The 20,970-nt window shown below is 40.6% G+C and overlaps 1 protein-coding gene across 8 annotated transcripts in view; it reads right to left on the reverse strand.

Moving 5' to 3' along the window:
* The window catches only part of zmp:0000000926 (uncharacterized), a 99,891-nt gene that overhangs the window by 5,029 nt on the left and 73,892 nt on the right, over positions 1-20,970 (reverse strand). For 6 of the 8 annotated variants that reach the window (XM_060938627.1, XM_060938626.1, XM_060938623.1 and 3 more), the window contains exon 2: positions 2,592-4,088. In XM_060938627.1, the coding sequence (XP_060794610.1) occupies positions 2,592-3,941 (1,350 nt within the window). In that variant the 5' untranslated portion in view covers positions 3,942-4,088. Of the gene's footprint in view, positions 1-2,591; positions 4,089-7,754; positions 7,823-10,230; positions 10,248-20,970 lie in introns of those variants that run through there. The other 2 variants (XM_060938625.1, XM_060938624.1) reach the window with 2 other exon arrangements.

The raw sequence follows: 20,970 nt of genomic DNA on the forward strand, positions 1-20,970 counted from the left end.
TGATGGATAAGTGGCATAGATAATTGACTGACTGATGGATGTTGTCAAACTCATAAACTTAAAAATGTAGCTAGTGGACTTGTACTGAGGTTTCTCCATTAATCATTTACTCAGAGAAACCTAAACCTACTTCTGAAATCCTAAAACCATGTGGTTTTCACATGTGATTATGTGACTAATCACATGCAAAACATGTGAATGACACATGCACAAAAACCTTGCTCTACATATGAAAATTTAACTTTTAAAATCCGTGTGGAAAAAAAAGCATGTAAAAAACATGCAAAGCATTGTAGTATGTAAGTTTCAGAGGTAAATCATGTGATTGTATATACGTAAAGTTTATATTGATTCTCATTTATAACTATCTAAAATATGTACCACGTGGGCACGAAATACTGAGTTTACTGGAAATACTGGAAAGATTTAGTCATGTAGCAGTGTCAGTTGTATAGTAGCACAAGCTTGTGTTTGCATATTCATAAGAATTTGAACAAGCACACTTGTATGAAGGTTAAAAAGCTTCATTCATATGAAATGCAACTAAATCATCTCCAGAGCTACACTGCAGATCAAAACATTGGAAGCAACAAAAACTGAGCAAGTGTACGACACATGATGATCACAGTCATAGTAGTAATGGGTGGTTTAACAGTTTATCTGGTATACCATTGGTACGATTTTTATCTTAAAGTATAGATTTTGTTTATACTGTTATACTGCTATGCAACACTTTTATGTCAGAAAAAATTGCACAATATTAGCACAGAACAGGATGCGACAGATCCAAAACATTGAATGTTGTGAAAGGGGGGGGGGAAACCCTTTCTATTTCTGAATGCACACTATTTCTAGGAATCTTTTTATTTGAACACAAGTAAAAAAAACAAACAACAACAAAAAACACTTATTATAGTTTAATTTACTACCACAAAAGGTTCTTCAGTTTATCCTTCTGCAGGTCTATTAAAAGGTTTTATGTACAACCACAAATCAGAAAAAGTTGGGACAGTGTGGAAAATGCAAATAAAAAGCAGTGATTTCTGAACTGACTTTGATTTGTATTTCATTGCAGACAGAATAGACCCAAGATATTTCATGTTTTTCTGGTTGACTTCATTTTTTTTGTTAATATCCATCCATTCCTGCATTTCAGACCTGCAACACATTCCAAAAAAAAGTTGGGGTGGGGCAATTTAGAGGTAGTAATGAAGTAACATAATTAAATAGCGATGTGATTTGAAACAGGTGATATCGACAGGTGACTGTAATCATGAGCTGGTACAAAATCAGTCTCCAGGAAAGGCTGAGTCTTTGAAGAGCAAAGATGGACTGAGGATCTCCAGTTTGTCAATAAATGCATAAGAGCATTATTGAAATGTTTAAAAACAATGTTTTTCAAAGACAGATTGTAAGGGCTTTGGATATTTCACCCTCTACGGTGCATAATATCATTAAACCATTCAAGGAATATGAAGGAATTTTGGTGTGTAAAGGCCTCAAGCCTAATCTGAACCCCCTTGATCTCTGATCGCTCACTGCATCAAGAACCATCATTCATCTACAGCTGATAGAACCACATGGGCTCGGGATTACTTTGGCAAACCTTTATCAAGCTATAATACGGAGTTACATCCACAAACACCAGTTAAAACTTTACTGTGTATAAAGGAAGCCTTATGATAACTGTGTCCAGAAGCGCCATCGACTTCTCTGGGCTTGGAGGCATCTGGGATGGACCATCACATAGTGGGAACATGTACTGTGGTCAGATAAATCAGTACTCCAGGTTTTATTGCTGGTAACAGTCTGGATGGTCCTCGTCGTTTTTGGTCCAGAGCACACGCTGTCCGTTTCTTACAAAAGAAACGGACACCATGTGCTCTGGAACAAAAACGGGAAGGACCATCTAGACTGTCACCAGCAACAAGTCCAAACGCCAGGGTGTGTCATGGTATGGGTTTGTGTCAGTGTCCTTGGCAAAGGTAACTTACAGTTCTGTGATGGAGCATTAATGCAAAAAAGTACACTGAGATTTTTTATTGTTCCACAGTGTAAGACTGGTTTACAGGAAGAATGGGACAAAACAACACCTGAAACACTTCATCACTTGGTGTCTTCAGTCCATAAACATCTTTTAAGTGTTGTGAGAAGGAATGGTAACATTATAAAGTGGTAAGTGCTTTACCACCCCAACTTCTTTTTAAAATGTGTTGCAAGGATCAAATTTGAAATGTGTTTATTTTGAAAAACAATAAAATCCATGAGGTAAAACATCAAATAATGTGGTGGTGTATTGCTTTGAGTGCAATACAGGTTAAAGAGTATTTACAAGTAGTTTTCGGTTTTAATTTTGATTTCAACATACAGTCCCAACTTTTCATGATTTGGGCTTGTACTACCCGAGTACAGAAGTTTTTCCAAGTTAAACCCTTAGGCGTAAAACTCTTAACGATGCAAAGAACCCTTATTTCTAACAGTATGTAATTGACATTTCTAGCAATACAACTGGTTTAACATTTTACTGGTAAACTGGGTTCATCAGTCTATTCTAGTGCTATTAGTCATGTCTTTTCCCTTTCTGGACTGACCTGAGTGTTGCGGTCAGCAAGCAAAACCTGCAGATGATTGAAGCCATCAGTGGGTCCAGGTGAAATGAGTAGGATGGTGCAGGTACTCAGGTGGAACTCAGGTGTGGTGTCAGCACTGTGCAGGAAATCCTCTGTCTGTAACTCTTCCACCCTTTTCAGACGGCCACCGGCCAACTCAATAAGGGAACCCTTGGCAAAATGAGGTAGGACTGCACTTGTTGGTGGGTCAGGACCACTGAGGACTGAAACAGAGGGTCGATAGGATCCTGGTGAAAGTTCTCGCTCCTGATGGACCCCATGGTTGTTGTGCTGACCATGAGGGGAGTGCTGGGAGTTCCTCAGAGGGGAAGGAGGAGGACCTGAGGGATTAAAACTGGGATATGCCTGAGGGTTGTGGTGAACCGAGGAGTACACAGACCCCAGGGCATAGTAGATCTGAGCTCCTGACTGGGAGGTACTTCCAATGGAAGGTTCTTGAGGAGCCTTTGTCGTTCGTATTTCAGAGGTGTAAGTGTGGGGAGTTGGAGGTTTTAGGATTGCCAGAGAGTCCCTGTCTGTATTGTGATGGAAGGAATGTGCATTAGGACCCGCCTGGGATGGGGATACTCTCCTTGTATCGCGCCCTACCAGATCTTCTTGATTCCTCTTCCTTCCATTGGAGTGGGAACCACCAACTCTGGGTTGAGAGTCATTCCCACTTTCCACTCTCCCACTGGATTCTGATCTAATGCCATGTCCATCAAGACCATTGGGTCGCCTGCTTGAGTACCTGAGCCTGCTTTCTGAGAGAAAATCATTGTGGTAGAATGATGTTTGTGGGAAAAGGTGTGAGGAAGATGATGAAGGGAAGAGGGAAGAGGCATAGTCTCGCCGTGTAGGGCTGAAGTAGGGCCACATGTCCCTGGAATCAACTGCATAATTGCCCTTGTATGTAGGCATCGATATGGACGGATGCAAACCAAGGGAATTGATTTCTCCTCGTAGCCAACGAGAGTGGTGAGGAATTGGCAGTTCTGTTTCACCTTCTGACCTTCGTCCACTTGATCCATCTCTCCAGGAAGGTGAACCTGAGCCACGTCTTTCTCTCACCTGGCCAGAAAGGTATGGGTGGTGAAGGGTTGAGTGGTAGGGCAGCTGCCATGATAAGGGGATGGGAAGGTGTGGAAGTGGGGGTGGAGGAGGAGGTGGAAGGAGTTCTTTATCACCGCGTGGTTCATTCTCCTGCCCTTCGGAAATGTGGTGTCTCCGGTGTCGAAGCAGCGCTGGGTATTTGAACTCGTCCTCCGGGGGGCGCTGTTCCGACGAACCTTGCCGGGACTCGCGCTTTTTTGGGGGGAGGCTGGGATTCATGGGGTCTCCCCCAGGCCTGAGGGGCCAAAATTAGGTCACATGGGCTGATGGGGAGAACGAGGGGTCCGGATGGTGACAAGATTCTCGGCTGAACAGCATCACGCAGAAGATCACAATTCACTTGGACTGGCACTCAGAATTGTTCACCTGAGAAAGAGAAAGAGAGAGAGAGAGAGAGAGAGAGAGAGAGAAGTTGGTCATTGTGTTAGAAATGAGCAAATCTGAGCTCGGTCACTAAAGCGAGTGTGATGATTTAGAAGCGCAGTGTGCATGACACTAAAGAAGGAAACTTTAGGCACCAGTCATTTCCTGGCTGATTTATTACATTTGGGAGAAAGGGAACCTTACAGGAAGTACATACACACGCTTCATTCAAAAAATGTCATCTGTTCAGTGTATTGTAGGTTCCCTGACTGTGGGGTTACCTTTTACAGTCACAGGTATACAGCTCTGGTGTGTGTGAGGGTTTTAATGAAACACTTTCCATCCAGAGTTTGTAATGTGTGACTAAGAGTGTCGGGGGGGTGGAGAGAGAATGTGGAAAGAAACTCACAAAGTGGCCAAATCACTGATCCAGCCAGTACTCGAGTCTCTGAACAGATCTAAATATAACTTGCATGTGATTCCCACAATAACAATGTGCGAACAAACACACAAATCCATACCTGCATCTCTCTCACACACACACAGAGCAGGAGGCAATATGGCTGCTCGTCGGAGAGGAAAAATGCAGATAGGTTTCTTTGAATCGTTGAAGCAAAGTGGGAATCCGACAAGTCGTCACCATCCACGGGAACACTTCACACACACACACACACACACACACACACTTCTCACACTTCACACACACACCATTGGGTCCAGCTGTCAGTCACCGTTACCGTAGCGATTGAACGAGCTGCTCACCACCCACCCCTGATTGCCATAAGCTCGCCACAGGGTGTGCGGGGGAGTTTGCGAGAAATAAGAGAGAGGGAGAGAGAGACAGAGTATGAAGGAGGGATGGAGAAGAAGGGAGAAATGGAGATAGGGAAAGAGCAAAGAGCAGGAATGGTAAGGATGAGAGAAATAATGAAAGAGATGGGGTAGATAAAGACAGGAGGAGTGGACAGACAGAAAGAGAGATGGAGAGAAGCACAGAGAGGTACAGATGGATAAATAAATGCAAAAGTTGAGAGAGGAGAATGGAAGTGTGGAGAGCGAAAGAGGAAAAGAGAGAAAGTCAGACAGAGAGAGAGTTAAGTGTTCTCTTTTCATTGCTGTGTGTGTGTGAGAGAGTGTGTGTGTGGGAGTTTCTCTAATGTCTCTAAATTAAACTCTCTGATGTTTCGACGCCACATCTGCTCCTCCGTCTACAGCGCCGCTGCTGTCGCTATGGAAACTGAGCCCATACATTCAAGGGTGAGAACATGTGTGTGAGAGCAGGTTACACGGGGATACCAGTCTGAGACACACAACACACTCTTCAGATCAACAAACTCAATGAATCGGTGATCGTGAGCATGACCAATATCCGTAATATGTGATATGATATACACTCACCGGCCACTTTATTAGGAACACCAGCACGCCTAGCAGCAGCACAATTCATAAAATTGTGTACATACGGGTCATGAGCTTTACATAATTTTCATCAGGAAAAAAAAATTACTCTGACTTTGAACATGGCAGAGCTGTTGGCATTAGATGGGTTGGGTTGAGTATTTCAGAAACTGGGCTTTTCACACACAGCATTCTTGAGAGGTTATACAGGATGGTGAGAAAAACAAAACATCCAGTGAGCAGAAATTCTGCATGTGGAAACTTGTTTATGAGGTCAAAGGGGCATGAGCAGACTGGTTTGAGCGGTCAATAACTCAAATAATCACTCCTTACAAACGTGTTGGGCAGAAAAGCACCTCCATGTCATACGTTGAGGTGGAGGAGCTACAGCCATAGAAGCTCACATCAGGTTCCACTCACTCCTGTCAGACAAGAACAGGAATCCGAGGCTACCGTGGACGCAGGTTCACACGTACTGTCAGTACTTTAAGGGTTTCCCCAGAAGGACAACCAAAGACATACATTTTCAAACATTTTATCAACATTAAGCTCATTAATCCAGTGCAAAACTAAAGAAGCAAAACAAAATGTCTTCGCTGATTATTATCTCTGCTGTAAGCGGGTTAGGTATTGTGTGTATTTACTATTTACATAGATTTATTTAGGGGGCGGCACGGTGGTGTAGTGGTTATCACTGTCGCCTCACAGCAAGAAGGTCCTGGGTTCGAGCCCCGTGGCCGGCGAGGGCCTTTCTGTGCGGAGTTTGCATGTTCTCCCCGTGTCCGCGTGGGTTTCCTCCGGGTGCTCCGGTTTCCCCCACAGTCCAAAGACATGCAGGTTAGGTTAACTGGTGACTCTAAATTGACCGTAGGTGTGAATGTGAGTGTGAATGGTTGCCTGTGTCTATGTGTCAGCCCTGTGATGACCTGGCGACTTGTCCAGGGTGTACCCCGCCTTTCGCCCGTAGTCAGCTGGGATAGGATCCAGCTTGCCTGCGACCCTGTAGAACAGGATAAAGCGGCTACAGATAATGAGATGAGATGAGAGAGATTTATTTATTTATTTAGCCAAACTCTTCTGTTAATTGACAAGTATATTTAACAGTAGGTGTTAGATGTGTACATGAACATGAAATGAAATAAAAAAAAAACAAAGACAGAATATTTAGATGACCAATCTCTGGAAAGTGTATTACAAATGTTATCAGATCTGTTTTTAGTCATATGTGAGGTTTGATCTGTGTTTGCCCCCCCGTGCCCTCAGTTAAGGAACAAGCACTTAGCTTTGATTTTGATCAAAGCAACCACTGTTATTTTCAGAAATTACTCATTCAGCATAAGTTTATGCTCTATTTTGGTCAAAATGAACCTTTTTTTGCATTTCTCATGACACTTTATCTGACAGTAATGCTCATTAGAAATATATATATAAAACCTGGATCCCATTCTCTTTCTTTATAACCAAGAAATGTCATGTAAATCAAATTTGTAAGTCTGTAAAATGAAAATAACTAATTCAAATTAAATAAGTTGGAATCCTGGTAGCTACAATAGTCATTCCAGTAGTGAAAATGCTCAGCGCTTTCTTGTAATGAATATGAGTAAAGCCCCGGTGTAAGCAGTCATATTTCCGCTCCGGCTTTTCTATTTCTGGCCTCGTTTTATTCCCCTATTTATGGCTTTGCTTCTTTCCTGCGCAGGGTAAGAAGCAGCACTTGCTGGTACAAACAAGCTTCTCTTCTTAAATAAATATTTAATCGTAGATATCGAGTCACTATATTATATAAAGTATGTTTTGCTGTGATATACTGTACGCTGAGATATACTGAGGTTTGTAATGGTGAGTGAGTTTGTACTCAGATGAACAGAAAGATAGGATTTCCACTTTCCACAATACTGTATACTGTAGCAAACGTAATGTATATTGGATTTGACATTGTTGTGATGTCACTACCACAAACATATTTATATATTCAAATGTATTCATTCTGGAACTCAGGGTCTGAAGTTTATTTTTCTAATATAACACTGTGTTTGCCCTGTGATGACCTGGCGACTTGTCCAGGGTGTACCCCGCCTTTCGCCCGTAGTCAGCTGGGATAGGCTCCAGCTCGCCTGCGACCCTGTAGAACAGGATAAAGCGGCTACAGATAATGAGATGAGATGAGATAACACTATGTTTAGAATATTTCAGCCTGAAATCACTCTCTTAATAAGTCACAGTTTTAGGCATATTATATAAACAGGGCCCTCCATGATTATTTTCACTCACCCCTTGTAAAGATTAGTAAACAGGGTTAGAAAAAAATCCACCTTTTGCTGAAGTCGTTTCATCTCACACTGAAAAAAAAAGGAAAAAAAAACAACCTTTAATTGAAATAAATGTAATCAGGGGAAAAACAAATCCCCCATCAAGAAATAATTATTTTCAACAAAAATACATGCCACTGTTATTGGCACAAATTCTAGTGAACCCAATGTACCTGAAACATGTTTCCCATTTAATTGTACATGTTTGAGTTGATTGGAGTGTGTACAAACTTTCAAGCTGTAATCCATGACTTCCTGATTAACTGGGGAACAAATATGAGGCGACATAGAGGCCAAATTCCCTCAACATCAACATGGAGAAGGTAAGAGACACACAAACCCAATGAGGGAGAAGTGTGTTGATCTTCATAAGTCAGGGAATGGGGATAAAAAACAGCTCCTCGCCTGAAAATGTCCATTTCTACTGTTAGGACAAAAATAAAAAAAATGGACACCAACTGGAACTGTTCCACACTCACCTGGAAGAGGAGCCGAGTTTATTTTACCCCACGGACAGTGAGGAGGGTAAGAGAGGCAAAAATCCCCAAGGGTCACTTTGGTGAATTACAAGAACAAGTAAAATCTTGGGGTTTCTGAGTCTCCAAAACCCTCATCAAACTCCACCTCCATACCAACAGATTATTTGGAAGGTTCCAGAAAAGTATTTTCTGTCAGTTAACCATAAATGTAGCATCTGAAGTTTGTGAAACGCTACGACAGCTTTGACTGGAACCGTGTTCTCTGGTCTGATGGAAAAAAAAATGGAGCTTTTTGGCAACAAACACTCATGGTGGGTTTGGAGTAAAAAGAAGGATGGATATAATACAAAGAACCCGATCCCAACTGTAAAATATAGTGGAGGTTCTGTGATGTTTTGGGGCTGTTTTTCCTCCAAAGGCCCTGAAACCTTGTTAGGGTCCACGGCATCATGGATTCCATGAAACACCAGGACACTTTAAATCAGAATCTGGCTCCTCTGACAGGAAACTAAAACTGGGTCATCATTGGATCTTCCAGCAGGACAATGATCCAAAGCATCTGTCCAAATCAACACACAAATGGTTCACTGAGCACAGAATCGAGCTTCTGCCCTGAACATCTCAGACCCCTGAGCTGAACCCCAGTGAAAACCTGTGAGTGAGCTGAAGAGCAGAGAGCACAAGAGAGGGTCGAGGACCCTGGATGATCTGGAGAGATTGTACAATTAGGAATGGGCTCAATGCCCCGCTCTGTATCTCCAACCTTATAAAATGTTAGAGGAGAGACTCAGCACTGTTTTACTGGAAAAGGGAGGATGTACAAAGTATTAACTTCAGTGGCACGTGTTTTTGTTGAAAATAATTATTTCTTGATGAGGGATTTGTTTTTTCTCATCTCATTATCTGTAGCCGCTTTATCCTGTTCTACAGGGTCGCAGGCGAGCTGGATCCTATCCCAGCTGACTACGGGCGAAAGGCGGGGTTCACCCTGGACAAGTCGCCAGGTCATCACAGGGCTGACACATAGACACAGACAACCATTCACACTCACATTCACACCTATGCTCAATTTAGAGTCACCAGTTAACCTAACCTGCATGTCTTTGGACTGTGGGGGAAACCGGAGCACCCGGAGGAAACCCACGCGGACACGGGGAGAACATGCAAACTCCACACAGAAAGGCCCTCGCCGGCCCCGGGGCTCGAACCCGGACCTTCTTGCTGTGAGGCGACAGCGCTAACCACTACACCACCGTGCCGCCCTGGATTTGTTTTTTTTCTGAATAAATTTATTTCAATTAAAGGTTGGATTTTTCTCATTTTTTTCAGCATGAGATGAAGCAACTTCACCAACAGGTGGATTTTTTCTAACTCTTTTTACTGATCTTTACAAGGGGTGAAAATAATGGTGGAGGGCCCTGTACATATAAACAGTACTAGTCAAACGTTTGGACATACTTTCAAATTCAATGTCTTTTATTTATTTTTATTAATTAAAAGTCACTTCCTGTCTTAAAGTAATGATGGATGTCGTTTCTCTTTACTTACTTGTTCAGTTCTTGACAGAGTACTGTATGGATTACTCCAGTTGTGGATGTAATCGGGCTGTTTACTGTATTTTTATTATTTACTGTTTGATCCCAAACGCATTAAGAAGGTAAAAAACTCGTCCACTAATGACCTTTTAATGAGACACAGCTGTTAATTGAAAAGCGTTCCAGGTGACTCCCTCATGAAGCTGCTTAAGAGAATGACAATAGTGTACAAAGTGTCATCAAGGGAAACGCTGGATATGCTGAAGAATCTAAAATATCAAACTTTTTTTAACACTCTCATTTACCACATAATTCCAGACATGTTCCAGATGTTATTTCATAGTTTTGATGTCTTCAGTTTTTTTCTACAGTGTAGAAAATACAAACTACAGAAAAACCTATGAATGAGTAAGGGTGTACATACTTTTGACTTTGTACTGGGTGCCATACTGGTTCTTCCTCCGCACTGTAAAACACTTCTGTGTGGATGTAAATACATTTTCAGACAAGGCTGTGGCAAGATATTTAATCTCTAAGTATCCATGGAATGTCTAAGTACACACACACACACACACACACACACAATTTTATTGGTTTAAAAGAATTATTAATGTTAGTTTAGTTAATATATATGTTGTGAGACATTACTTCAATAAGATAAGCTCATTAGCGAGCACATTTTCCCAAGAAACGTCACGATCTATGCGGTCTTCCTCGATCAGGATGTCAGGTACAGACTTTTAATCCTTTTAATTGTGTTTAATTTTGCATCATTTTTTAAATCTTAACTGGAGTAAGTGCTTCTGTGACATTATTTTTCTCTGGCTGAATTGCGAATAGCATGCACTGTACTGCTTTCATGGTGTATAACTGCATTATGGCAAACACATAAGTAATGACTCGGAACAGACTGAAATACAGTAGCTGTTTTATGCATTAATATGCAAATCAGCTCATTACATTCAAACACTGACGTCCAGGGTTGCTCATTTTTAGTTGGTTTATGAATAACATGGTTACTGCATTTAAAAAAGAAAAGGCAAAAATGTATCTCAGACTTCCTGAAGTGGTTTGAATGATCAGATTGGATGTATTTACAGTTTTATTCGGATGTGTATTATCCCTATCCCAATATGATCCTGACACCCAAGATGTGTGAAACAAGCAAACTAGGGCTGATGTGGGTCTGGGGGTGGGGGGACTCCTATTTTTATCCAGTACACACCACTGGAGATGAGACGTGACTTTGTGGAGTGTGTATTCTGTCACCTGTTGAATACATCCATTGAATACAAGTCAATTCCAACTAAATTAGACCTGACAACAAAAATGCGACTCATATGTCGTCTACTTCATTCTAGTTTTGTCTGTGAAATTCTAGTACAATACTCATTTCAGTAATAGCGCTATTTGGAAAAGATTATTTTCACTGTGTGACATCTGTAGTAGCATTTTTACATGTCTCCCGCAAGATAAAACTCATGTCTGGTCAGCAGGTAATCTACGAACATGGCATGAACAAGTTTCCGCAGGTTGTTTTTCCTACAAATCTGGATGTTTGCATCACACCTAGTCATATCTTGTTATATGGACACGAGTGTTTTAGTGTGAAATGCACCACTCTTAGTTTTGATCCGAGCTCCATCCGGGACGTGGAGAACCAAAACCGTGACATAAATCTCTATCTGTCACTCGTGAGGAAATCAATGAATTGTTTTGATAAATTTGGGAACTTTTTGTTTGTGTGTCGATATAATAAAAAGAAAAATCACACGTTGGCTTGAAGATATGAAGTTTATCTTGTATTGAAAAACTCACATTTTCATACAAAATCCATCGCGGATCTGAGTGACATATTTAAATAATATTGTCTGGCTTTTATTTCGTGGTCCATCAGATATATTCCATTCAGTGAGCATGATACTGAACGAGTCGAAGACGAGTAGCTGAATGGAATATATCTGATAGACCACCAAAAAAAGCCAGACAATATTATTATTATTATTATTATTATTATACATACACATTCCTTTTGGGTGTTCAACGTGTCTTTCTCTTTCAAAATTCTCTCAAAATCTTCTGTATTTAATGAAGCAAACCTGGCAGCCATGTTTGTTTACAAATTGTCACAGTTGCTCGCTAGCACGGAAGTTTTACGTCTCCGATGTGTGACGTCATGTTGTCTTGACAACCATGCAGTATCGTAAACCATATTCAACGCTCATTCTCCATTGGGTAGAGTGATGTAATACACATAGGATAAGTGATACGCTAACAATATTGCATGCTATCGAACCAAATGAATGAAACCCGCTAGAAGGGAATAGAACACGTTTTTATTCCATGGAAAAAAGTGTCCTGTATGGATAATAATTCCCGATATTTCACTCCGATGACGTCACTCCCAGTGTTTTCCTGCTGACTAGATGTGTGTTATCAAAATGGTGAACTGGTTCAAAATTAAAATTCTTTTGATTAACTTGTGTATTTTTTTGTGGATGAGTCTATAAAGAACATTACATGGTGGGGTGAAGATAAGAAGTTTATCTTCTTGTGTTGAAAAATATATTCTCTATATCCTCTCTATATATATTTATTATATTCTCTCTCTCTCTCTCTAGATAAATATATCAAGAATATTATTGAATTGTTTTATATGATTATATTCATCTTTATTTTGTAGCATCTAATGCTAGATGTTCAGGAATGTACAATAATACAACTGCTCATTCATTCATATCTGGAAAACCTGTAGAAAGCTGTCATTATTGTTTGACCTGTCAAAGTCCCTCCTGCACCAGGACCTGGTCTTCCCAGACAATCTCCCGTCCCAACCAGGCCCTGAAGGCGCACTGGGCAGTGCCAATCTCCATTCCTATAGCCCTCGGCCTCTCGCCTACTACATAGCTGGGGTTACAGTGGGGGGCGGGTTCTCTGCTAACCACAAGAGTTTGACTCCCTACTCACATCTGTATTGCGGCGCCTCACCAGACGGCAGTAGGTACCGTTTTTATGATTGTCTTTGGTCTGACCCAATCACGAGTAGAACTCATGATCTTCTGGTCGAGAGACAGACACGTGGTTGTTAGACCTGTAGTTGTCATTATAATGGCCCCTTTAATCAGAATTACAGCTCACACTTGAATGATTACTCTATTCTCAAAGTGTTTAATCTGGATAATATGGACTACATCTGGTGAGGAAAAGTGGTCAAAAAGCTTTTATTTCCTCAACAATGGAAGCAGGAGCTACCTGCAAAATTAGCAATGGAGATCATCTAATCCAGTTTTTTTTTTTTTCCCTGTTTCGGTCAAGCACTACCTGAACTGATCAGAATCAGAAACACTTTTATTGCCAGGTATGTGGGGACACACGAGGAATTTGACTCCGGTTCACTTAGCTCTCATAGTACAAAACAGATAAAAAAGCGTATACACAAAACAAACAAACAAGTAAACAACAACAACAACAACAAAAATAGGTGCATAGTGCAAAGTAATCCAGGTAAGTCAAGTATGGAATAGTTAAATAAATATAAAGTATACAGTGAGCACAGAATGACGGTATGAGTGTTCAGATATTTTGCAAGTGATATTACTGATATATGAATCTGGATTTTAGCTGTTTATCACAGAAAGGATTTCCCTTTTGGCGCAATATGGCGCATAGTGCAAAGATGAAATAGTAAATATAAATAAGTATAAATATAATATAAGGAACAGTGAGCACAGAATGACAGTATGAGTGTGCAGATGATCACATCATCAGCTTTTCTTTGGCTAGTCAGACACAAGGTATGCCACCACTCTTGCCAGAGCAGTTGGGGGTTAGGTGCCTTGCTCAAGGGCACTTCAGCCAGTCCTGCTGGTTCAGGGAATTAAACCAACAACCTTTTGGTCCCAAAGCTGCTTCTCTAACCATTAGGCCATGGCTTCCCCTTATCCAATCAGGATTGGGCTAAAATGATTACACAGTGACAGACGTACTCAGGAAACAGTATTGGATTGGGTTGGGTTATCTTTAATGCCCCCTAGGGGCAATTTGATTCACAACAAGTAGCCAACACAAATATACACTGAAGCACATAAACATGACACACAAGATAGTAAACAGAGACAAATACTTTATGTAGACTATAACTTTCCAATAAATGCAAGGAGGAAAAACTTTTATTTCCTCAAAATAAAATTATTGAGTTGCACCAGGCCCCTGTTACATCCCCACCAATCCGAATTAGGTGCTAGTTCTGGGCTGGTGTTTGGAGTTGGTTCAGATTGTGAACCTTTGAAGAACCAGTTTGCTTTTCCACAAGCTCGAGAGTCACCATAGAGCCACATCCTTCCATACTATGTCTGAACACATCTTCACTTTCCCAGCAATGCCAATGCCAAGCACAGCAACAACAATGGTGGACTACAACAACGGTGTTGCTCCTGGTTTAACACAACTGGTCCAACGCATTTGTGATTGCTATGGACTGTGCAAAGTTTTAGCCCGTCTTGTTGGTCACGTGCTTGTTGATTACACCCCCAGCCCCTGATGTAAGTGGTGCTTGGTTCTACACCAGCAAAGGGCTGGTGCTGAGAGTCAGTTCTCTGGCTGGCGAAAGGCAAAGAACTGGTTTGAGGTTTGGCACCAGCTCTGAAATGGACCTCAAACTGCCTTGGTGGAAAAGGGGTATGTGTAAATTTAATTATGTCCAAATAGGGCTATAGACTATCAAATATGAACTTTTTAAGTCTTGATCCCAAAAGCTATTAAGTCTAGTCCACACGTGGACTTTGATTTGGCTTAAATTTGTGCAGGGACAACAATATCCATTTATAAATATGTATTCAGTTTATAGTTAAGGATAAAAAAAATATGTGGAATTGACTCTTGCAATCAAATATATTGATTCCCAGTAAATTCCAATCAGACAGGACTGAAGCTGATGTTTACATACGTTTGTCTTAAAGGCACAGGACTAAAAAAAAAAGTGTTATGATACAACTATATAGAGAGGTTCTGAAATGGTAAATTAACTGACAATGTAAATTCTATCTAAACATGTTTCTGAGCTTAAAGCAAAAATAAAACGTAAGAAATGTGTACTCTCCAAGCATCTCCGACTGTCCTTTCAGGCAGCACAGAAAATCAATATGTCTAGTAGATGAGCACAGACAGTAGCATTGTAAATCGGCTTCTTTTTTTTTTTAATCAACAAAACCAAGTGTCACACGGACACACTGCAGCTTTAACACCTTCACTTTAGTCTTTAGGAAATATCACACAGCTCTCACTCAAACAGTTCAGATTTAGAGCTGCTGAAAATGAGGGTGATTCCCATACGCTAGTGCGTGATAAAAGAGTTCTCGTCAGAGTCTGTGGGAAGCAGCCGTCAGAAAGAGAACTTGGGGTAGAAAAAAAAAGAGTTTTGTGAAAGAGAAGATGATCATTCTAAAACTTCTGTGCTAATGTAGCCTGGTTTGTAGCCATATACTAGTGTAGCTAGCAAATTAGCACTTTGTCTTAGCATGACAGAGAACCAAAAGACAAAAATGCACATTACTTCTAGCACTATGTTACAAATAAGGTAGTTAAATTTACATTTGATTTGTGTCCAAAGTTAAGTGTTGTACTGCATGTTTTTGCGAAATGACTCGTCATGCATAAATAAACAGTTAAAAAAACAATAGGAGTATTTTCTTAAAATGATTGATGTTCCAAACGCTAACTAGACATGAAGTTGTTTTATTTTAATAACAAAATGTTTCCTGTTAATTTCCTGATTTGCCTCGATTCCTGCTCTGACTCTGCCTTGGCCACACCCCTTAATTTCTTCCTGTGTGTAAATGAGATGAATCATTTGCTCGTGGGCTGTTATACAAAAACAATCAAAAACAGATGGTGTGATGAAAATGAGTCACTGTTCCCACCGTGAAGTTGATTATTTTTCTATCTTGAAGTGTTTTATTCCTCTTACATTACAGCAGTTTGCAGATCATCACATACTGTGGTTATATTTAATGTTGTGGAAAGTCAAGTTCCCTCACCAGCCTCTTTATTTATTTTTCTCGCTCTCTTGTGAAGTTGGAACTTGTCACATTACCAAGAAACCGCAAACTCCTTTGACCTTGTGGTGAAAAACTGAAAGTTACAGCTTTATATAACCATCTGACTGTTACAAAGCACTGACACTGGAGACTCCTTCCATATATATATATATATATATATATATATATATAATATTCTCTCCACATTCACTGGATATGAGCAATCATATGCTCGGATTGGCAACTCTACTACTAGGATATCAGCTCATATACTGTGAGTAGAGAAAAACAAAATGGCGGCGCGTGCTAGTGAACAAAAATACAAAAAAGCAACAAAATATGGAATAAAAGTATTTGATAAGAACATCTTTTTTATTTTTAAAGAATTATTATCACATTTTTCACAAATTGCTCGTCATTTCGCCAGTTTGTTTACATTCTAAGCGGAAATGATTTTGCTGGACATTTTGGATAAAGTTTTTATTTATCAAATTTGCAAAAAATAAAAATGCTCTGTTCTTCAAAATCCAGTGACTGTGGAGAGAATAAAACAGTTATTCCACTCAATCTCTTCCTACATGGATTATAGACAACTCGGTGCTACACGCCAAATCACCTGTCAGCTCATGTACGACTTAATTTCATGGAATAACTGTTAATTACACTGATCAGCAATAACATTAAACCCACTGACAGGTGAAGAAGTGAATAACGTTGAGTATATTCATCTCATCTCATTATCTGTAGCCGCTTTATCCTGTTCTACAGGGTCGCAGGCGAGCTGGATCCTATCCCAGCTGACTACGGGCGAAAGGCGGGGTTCACCCTGGACAAGTTGCCAGGTCATCACAGGGCTGACACATAGACACAGACAACCATTCACACTCACATTCACACCTACGCTCAATTTAGAGTCACCAGTTAACCTAACCTGCATGTCTTTGGACTGTGGGGGAAACCGGAGCACCCGGAGGAAACCCACGCGGACACGGGGAGAACATGCAAACTCCGCACAGAAAGGCCCTCGCCGGCCACGGGGCTCGAACCCAGGACCTTCTTGCTGTGAGGCGACAGCGCTAACCACTACACCACCATGCCGCCCACGTTGAGTATATTGAATAATAAAACTATATATATATATATATATATATAGAGTAAAACACACATGCATGTGTGTGTCTGCATATATTAGATTAGATAAAACTTTATTGATCCCTTTGGGAGGGTTCTCTCAGGGAAATTAAGATTCCAGCAGCATCATTAAAGATAAACAAAGAAAAGAAATAGAGAAAAACTTCTAGATAAATTTAAATAAATTAAGTATTTACATATACAAATATAAAAGAATAAGATATGGGGAAGAGAGGGAGGGGGGAAAGTGGGGTTAGGGTAAGAGTGTGTGTGGGGAGCAGGAAAGATATTGCACTTTATTTATATATATAGTAAAACACGCGTGTGCGTGTATATATAGTTAGGTCCATAAATATTTGGACAGAGGCAACATTTTTCTAATTTTGGTTCTGTACATTACCACAATGAATTTTGATCAAAACAATTCAGATGCAGTTGAAGTTCAGACTTTCAGCTTTAATTCAGTGGGTTGAACAAAATGATTGCATAAAAATGTGAGGAGGGCGGCACGGTGGTGTAGTGGTTAGCGCTGTCGCCTCACAGCAAGAAGGTCCGGGTTCGAGCCCCGTGGCCGGCGAGGGCCTTTCTGTGTGGAGTTTGCATGTTCTCCCCGTGTCCGCGTGGGTTTCCTCCGGGTGCTCCGGTTTCCCCCACAGTCCAAAGACATGCAGGTTAGGTTAACTGGTGACTCTAAATTGAGCGTAGGTGTGAATGTGAGTGTGAATGGTTGTCTGTGTCTATGTGTCAGCCCTGTGATGACCTGGCGACTTGTCCAGGGTGAACCCCGCCTTTCACCCGTAGTCAGCTGGGATAGGATCCAGCTCGCCTGCGACCCTGTAGAAGGATAAAGCGGCTACAGATAATGAGATGAGATGAATCCCTTCATTTCAGGGGCTCAAAAGTAATTGGACAAATTAAATAATTGTCAATAAAATGTTCATTTCTAATACTTGGTTGAAAACCCTTTGTTGGCAATGACTGCCTGAAGTCTTGAACTCATGGACATCACCAGACGCTGTGTTTCCTCCTTTTTAATGCTCTGCCAGGCCTTTACTGCAGCGGTTTTCAGTTGCTGTTTGTTTGTGGGCCTTTCTGTCTGAAGTTTAGTCTTTAACAAGTGAAATGCTGCTCAATTGGGTTGAGATCAGGTGACTGACTTGGCCATTCAAGAATATTCCACTTCTTTGCTTTAATAAACTCCTGGGTTGCTTTGGCTTTATGTTTTGGGTTATTGTCCATCTGTATTATGAAACGCCGACCAATCAGTTTGGCTGCATTTGGCTGGATTTGAGCACACAGTATGTCTCTGAATACCTCAGAATTCATCCGGCTGCTTCTGTCCTGTGTCACATCATCAATAAACACTAGTGACCCAGTGCCACTGGCAGCCATGCATGCCCAAGCCATCACACTGCCTCCGCCGTGTTTTACAGATGATGTGGTATGCTTTGGATCATGAGCTGTACCACGCCTTCGCCATACTTTTTTCTTTCCATCATTCTGGTAGAGGTTGATCTTGGTTTCATCTGTCCAAAGAATGTTCTTCCAGAACTGTGCTGGCTTTTTTAGATGTTTTTTAGCAAAGTCCAATTTAGCCTTTTTATTCTTGAGGCTTATGAGTGGCTCGCACCATGCAGTGAACCCTCTGTATTTACTTTACTAAGTCTTCTCTTTATGGTAGATTTGGATATTGATACGCCTACCTCCTGGAGAGTGTTGTTCACTTGGTTGGCTGTTGTGAAGGGGTTTCTCTTCACCATGGAAATTATTCTGCGATCAGCCACCACTATTGTCTTCTGTGGGCATCCAGGTCTTTTTGCATTGATGAGTTCACCAGTGCTTTCTTTCTTTCTCAGGATGTACCAAACTGTAGATTTTGCCACTCCTAATACTGTAGCAATTTCTCGGATGTTTTTTTTTCTCTTTTCGCAGCTTGAGGATGGCTTGTTTCACCTGCATGGAGAGCTCCTTTGACCGCATGTTTTCTTCACAGCAAAATCTTCCAAATGCAAGCACCACACCTCAAATCAACTCCAGGCCTTTTATCTGCTTAATTGAGAATGACATAACGAAGGAATTACCCGCACCTGCCCATGAAATAGCCTTTGAGTCAATTGTCCAATTACTTTTGGTCCCTTTAAAAACAGGGTGGCACATGTTAAGGAGCTGAAACTCCTAAACCCTTCATCCAATTTTAATGTGGATCCCCTCAAATGAAAGCTGAAAGTCTGGACTTTATGTCCATTATATAACTATAACTTGAATATGTTTCAGTAAACAGGTAAAAAAACAAAATTTGTGTCAGTGTCCAAATATATATGGACCTAACTGTGTGTGTGTGTGTGTGTGTGTATATATATATATATATATATATATATATATATATATATATATATACGTATATATAAATAAAGTATTTAAAAACACTGACAGGTAAGTGAATTACATCAATTATGTTGTTATAATGGCACCTGTCGAGGGGCGGGGTTTATTAGGCAGCAGGAGAACAGTCAGTTGTTGAAGTTGATGTGTTGGAAGCAGGAAAAATGGGCGAGTGTAAGGATCTGAGAGACTCTGACAAGGGCCAAATTGTGATGGTGAGATGACTGGGTCTGAACATCTCCAAAATGGTCCATCTTGTGAGGCGTTCCCGGTGTGCAGTGTTTGGTACCGAACAAAAGTGGTCCAAGGATCCAAAGGACAACCAGTGAACCAGCGACAGGGTCATGGGTGTCGAAAGCTCACTGATTGTCATAGGGCACGAAGGCTAGCCCATATGGTCCAATCCCACAGAAGAGCTACTGTAGCACAAACTGCTGAAAAAGTTACTGCTGGCTCTGATAGAAAGGCGTCAGCGTGAAATTTTTCAGCAGTTTGTGGTACAGTAGCTCTTCTGTGGGATTGGACCATATGGGCTAGTCACACTTTGGCCCTTGTCAGAGTCTCTCAGATCCTTACACTCGCCCATTTTTCCTGCTTCCAACACATCAACTTCAACAACTGACTGTTCTCCTGCTGCCTAATAAACCCCGCCCCTCGACAGGTGCCACTGTAATGCAATCATCAATGTTACTCACTTCTTCACCTCTCAGTGGGTTTAATGTTTTGGCTGATCAGAGGGTATAAATTAGAAGGATCCATCTCACAAAAGTGCAGTACTAAAGTGTGTTAACACTGGTGTTTAAATCAGTATTGAAGGGTTTCTACTTCCCTTCCTTCTTTTGTTTTCTGCTTCTAGTTTCTAGCAGTACTGTGCAGATGACTAGTGAAATAGGTCACATGATGAAGAAATAGATTGATCTTATCGAACAATAAATACATGTAGACGGTGGAGATTGGGAAAACTGATCGATTATGAAGTTCATTGTGTTTGTGTCTTGAAAGATTTGACATAAAACATCTTAAATCAAACTTACAAAAGGTATAATAATCAACTATTTTGTAAAACAAATAAATATCAGCTTCATGCAGATGCAGGTTCATGCAGATATTAAATTCCTTTATGCTTTGTATGATATTTACTTAAAATAAATGAAGATTTGAATAAGTGTGAAAGACTGAGCATATTTATGACTCATCATAAAACTTTTAACATTTGAGATTATTATTGTTTTGATTTATTCACCAGCCATTGTAATGTTTTCTTGTTGATATATACTGGGCATTGACTTTTTTTAGACGTCCTGGTCTGGATCCGTGATGACACATGATACATGTCTGGAAATTGTTTCCTTTGGGATAAGTTCACGTTTCAGAAAATCAGTTTGTTATTTAAGCAAAAATAAAGTACACCATAAGACACGGTGTTTATTCAGAGCAATCCGTTTTGCCACGACAAGCAACACTACAGCAATTTAGTGAAAAGGTTTCACAAATAGAGTTTCTACAGAGTTCGATCTGAAATATCATTCACATTCGATCAGCAGTAAAGAGTGAAAGTTGTTCTGATAGAAATTCATTAACCCTTTAGTCAATGGAAATTATTGTTATGTTTTAAG

The sequence above is a fragment of the Neoarius graeffei genome, chromosome 13, assembly GCF_027579695.1.
Source record: "Neoarius graeffei isolate fNeoGra1 chromosome 13, fNeoGra1.pri, whole genome shotgun sequence".
NCBI lineage: Eukaryota > Metazoa > Chordata > Actinopteri > Siluriformes > Ariidae > Neoarius > Neoarius graeffei.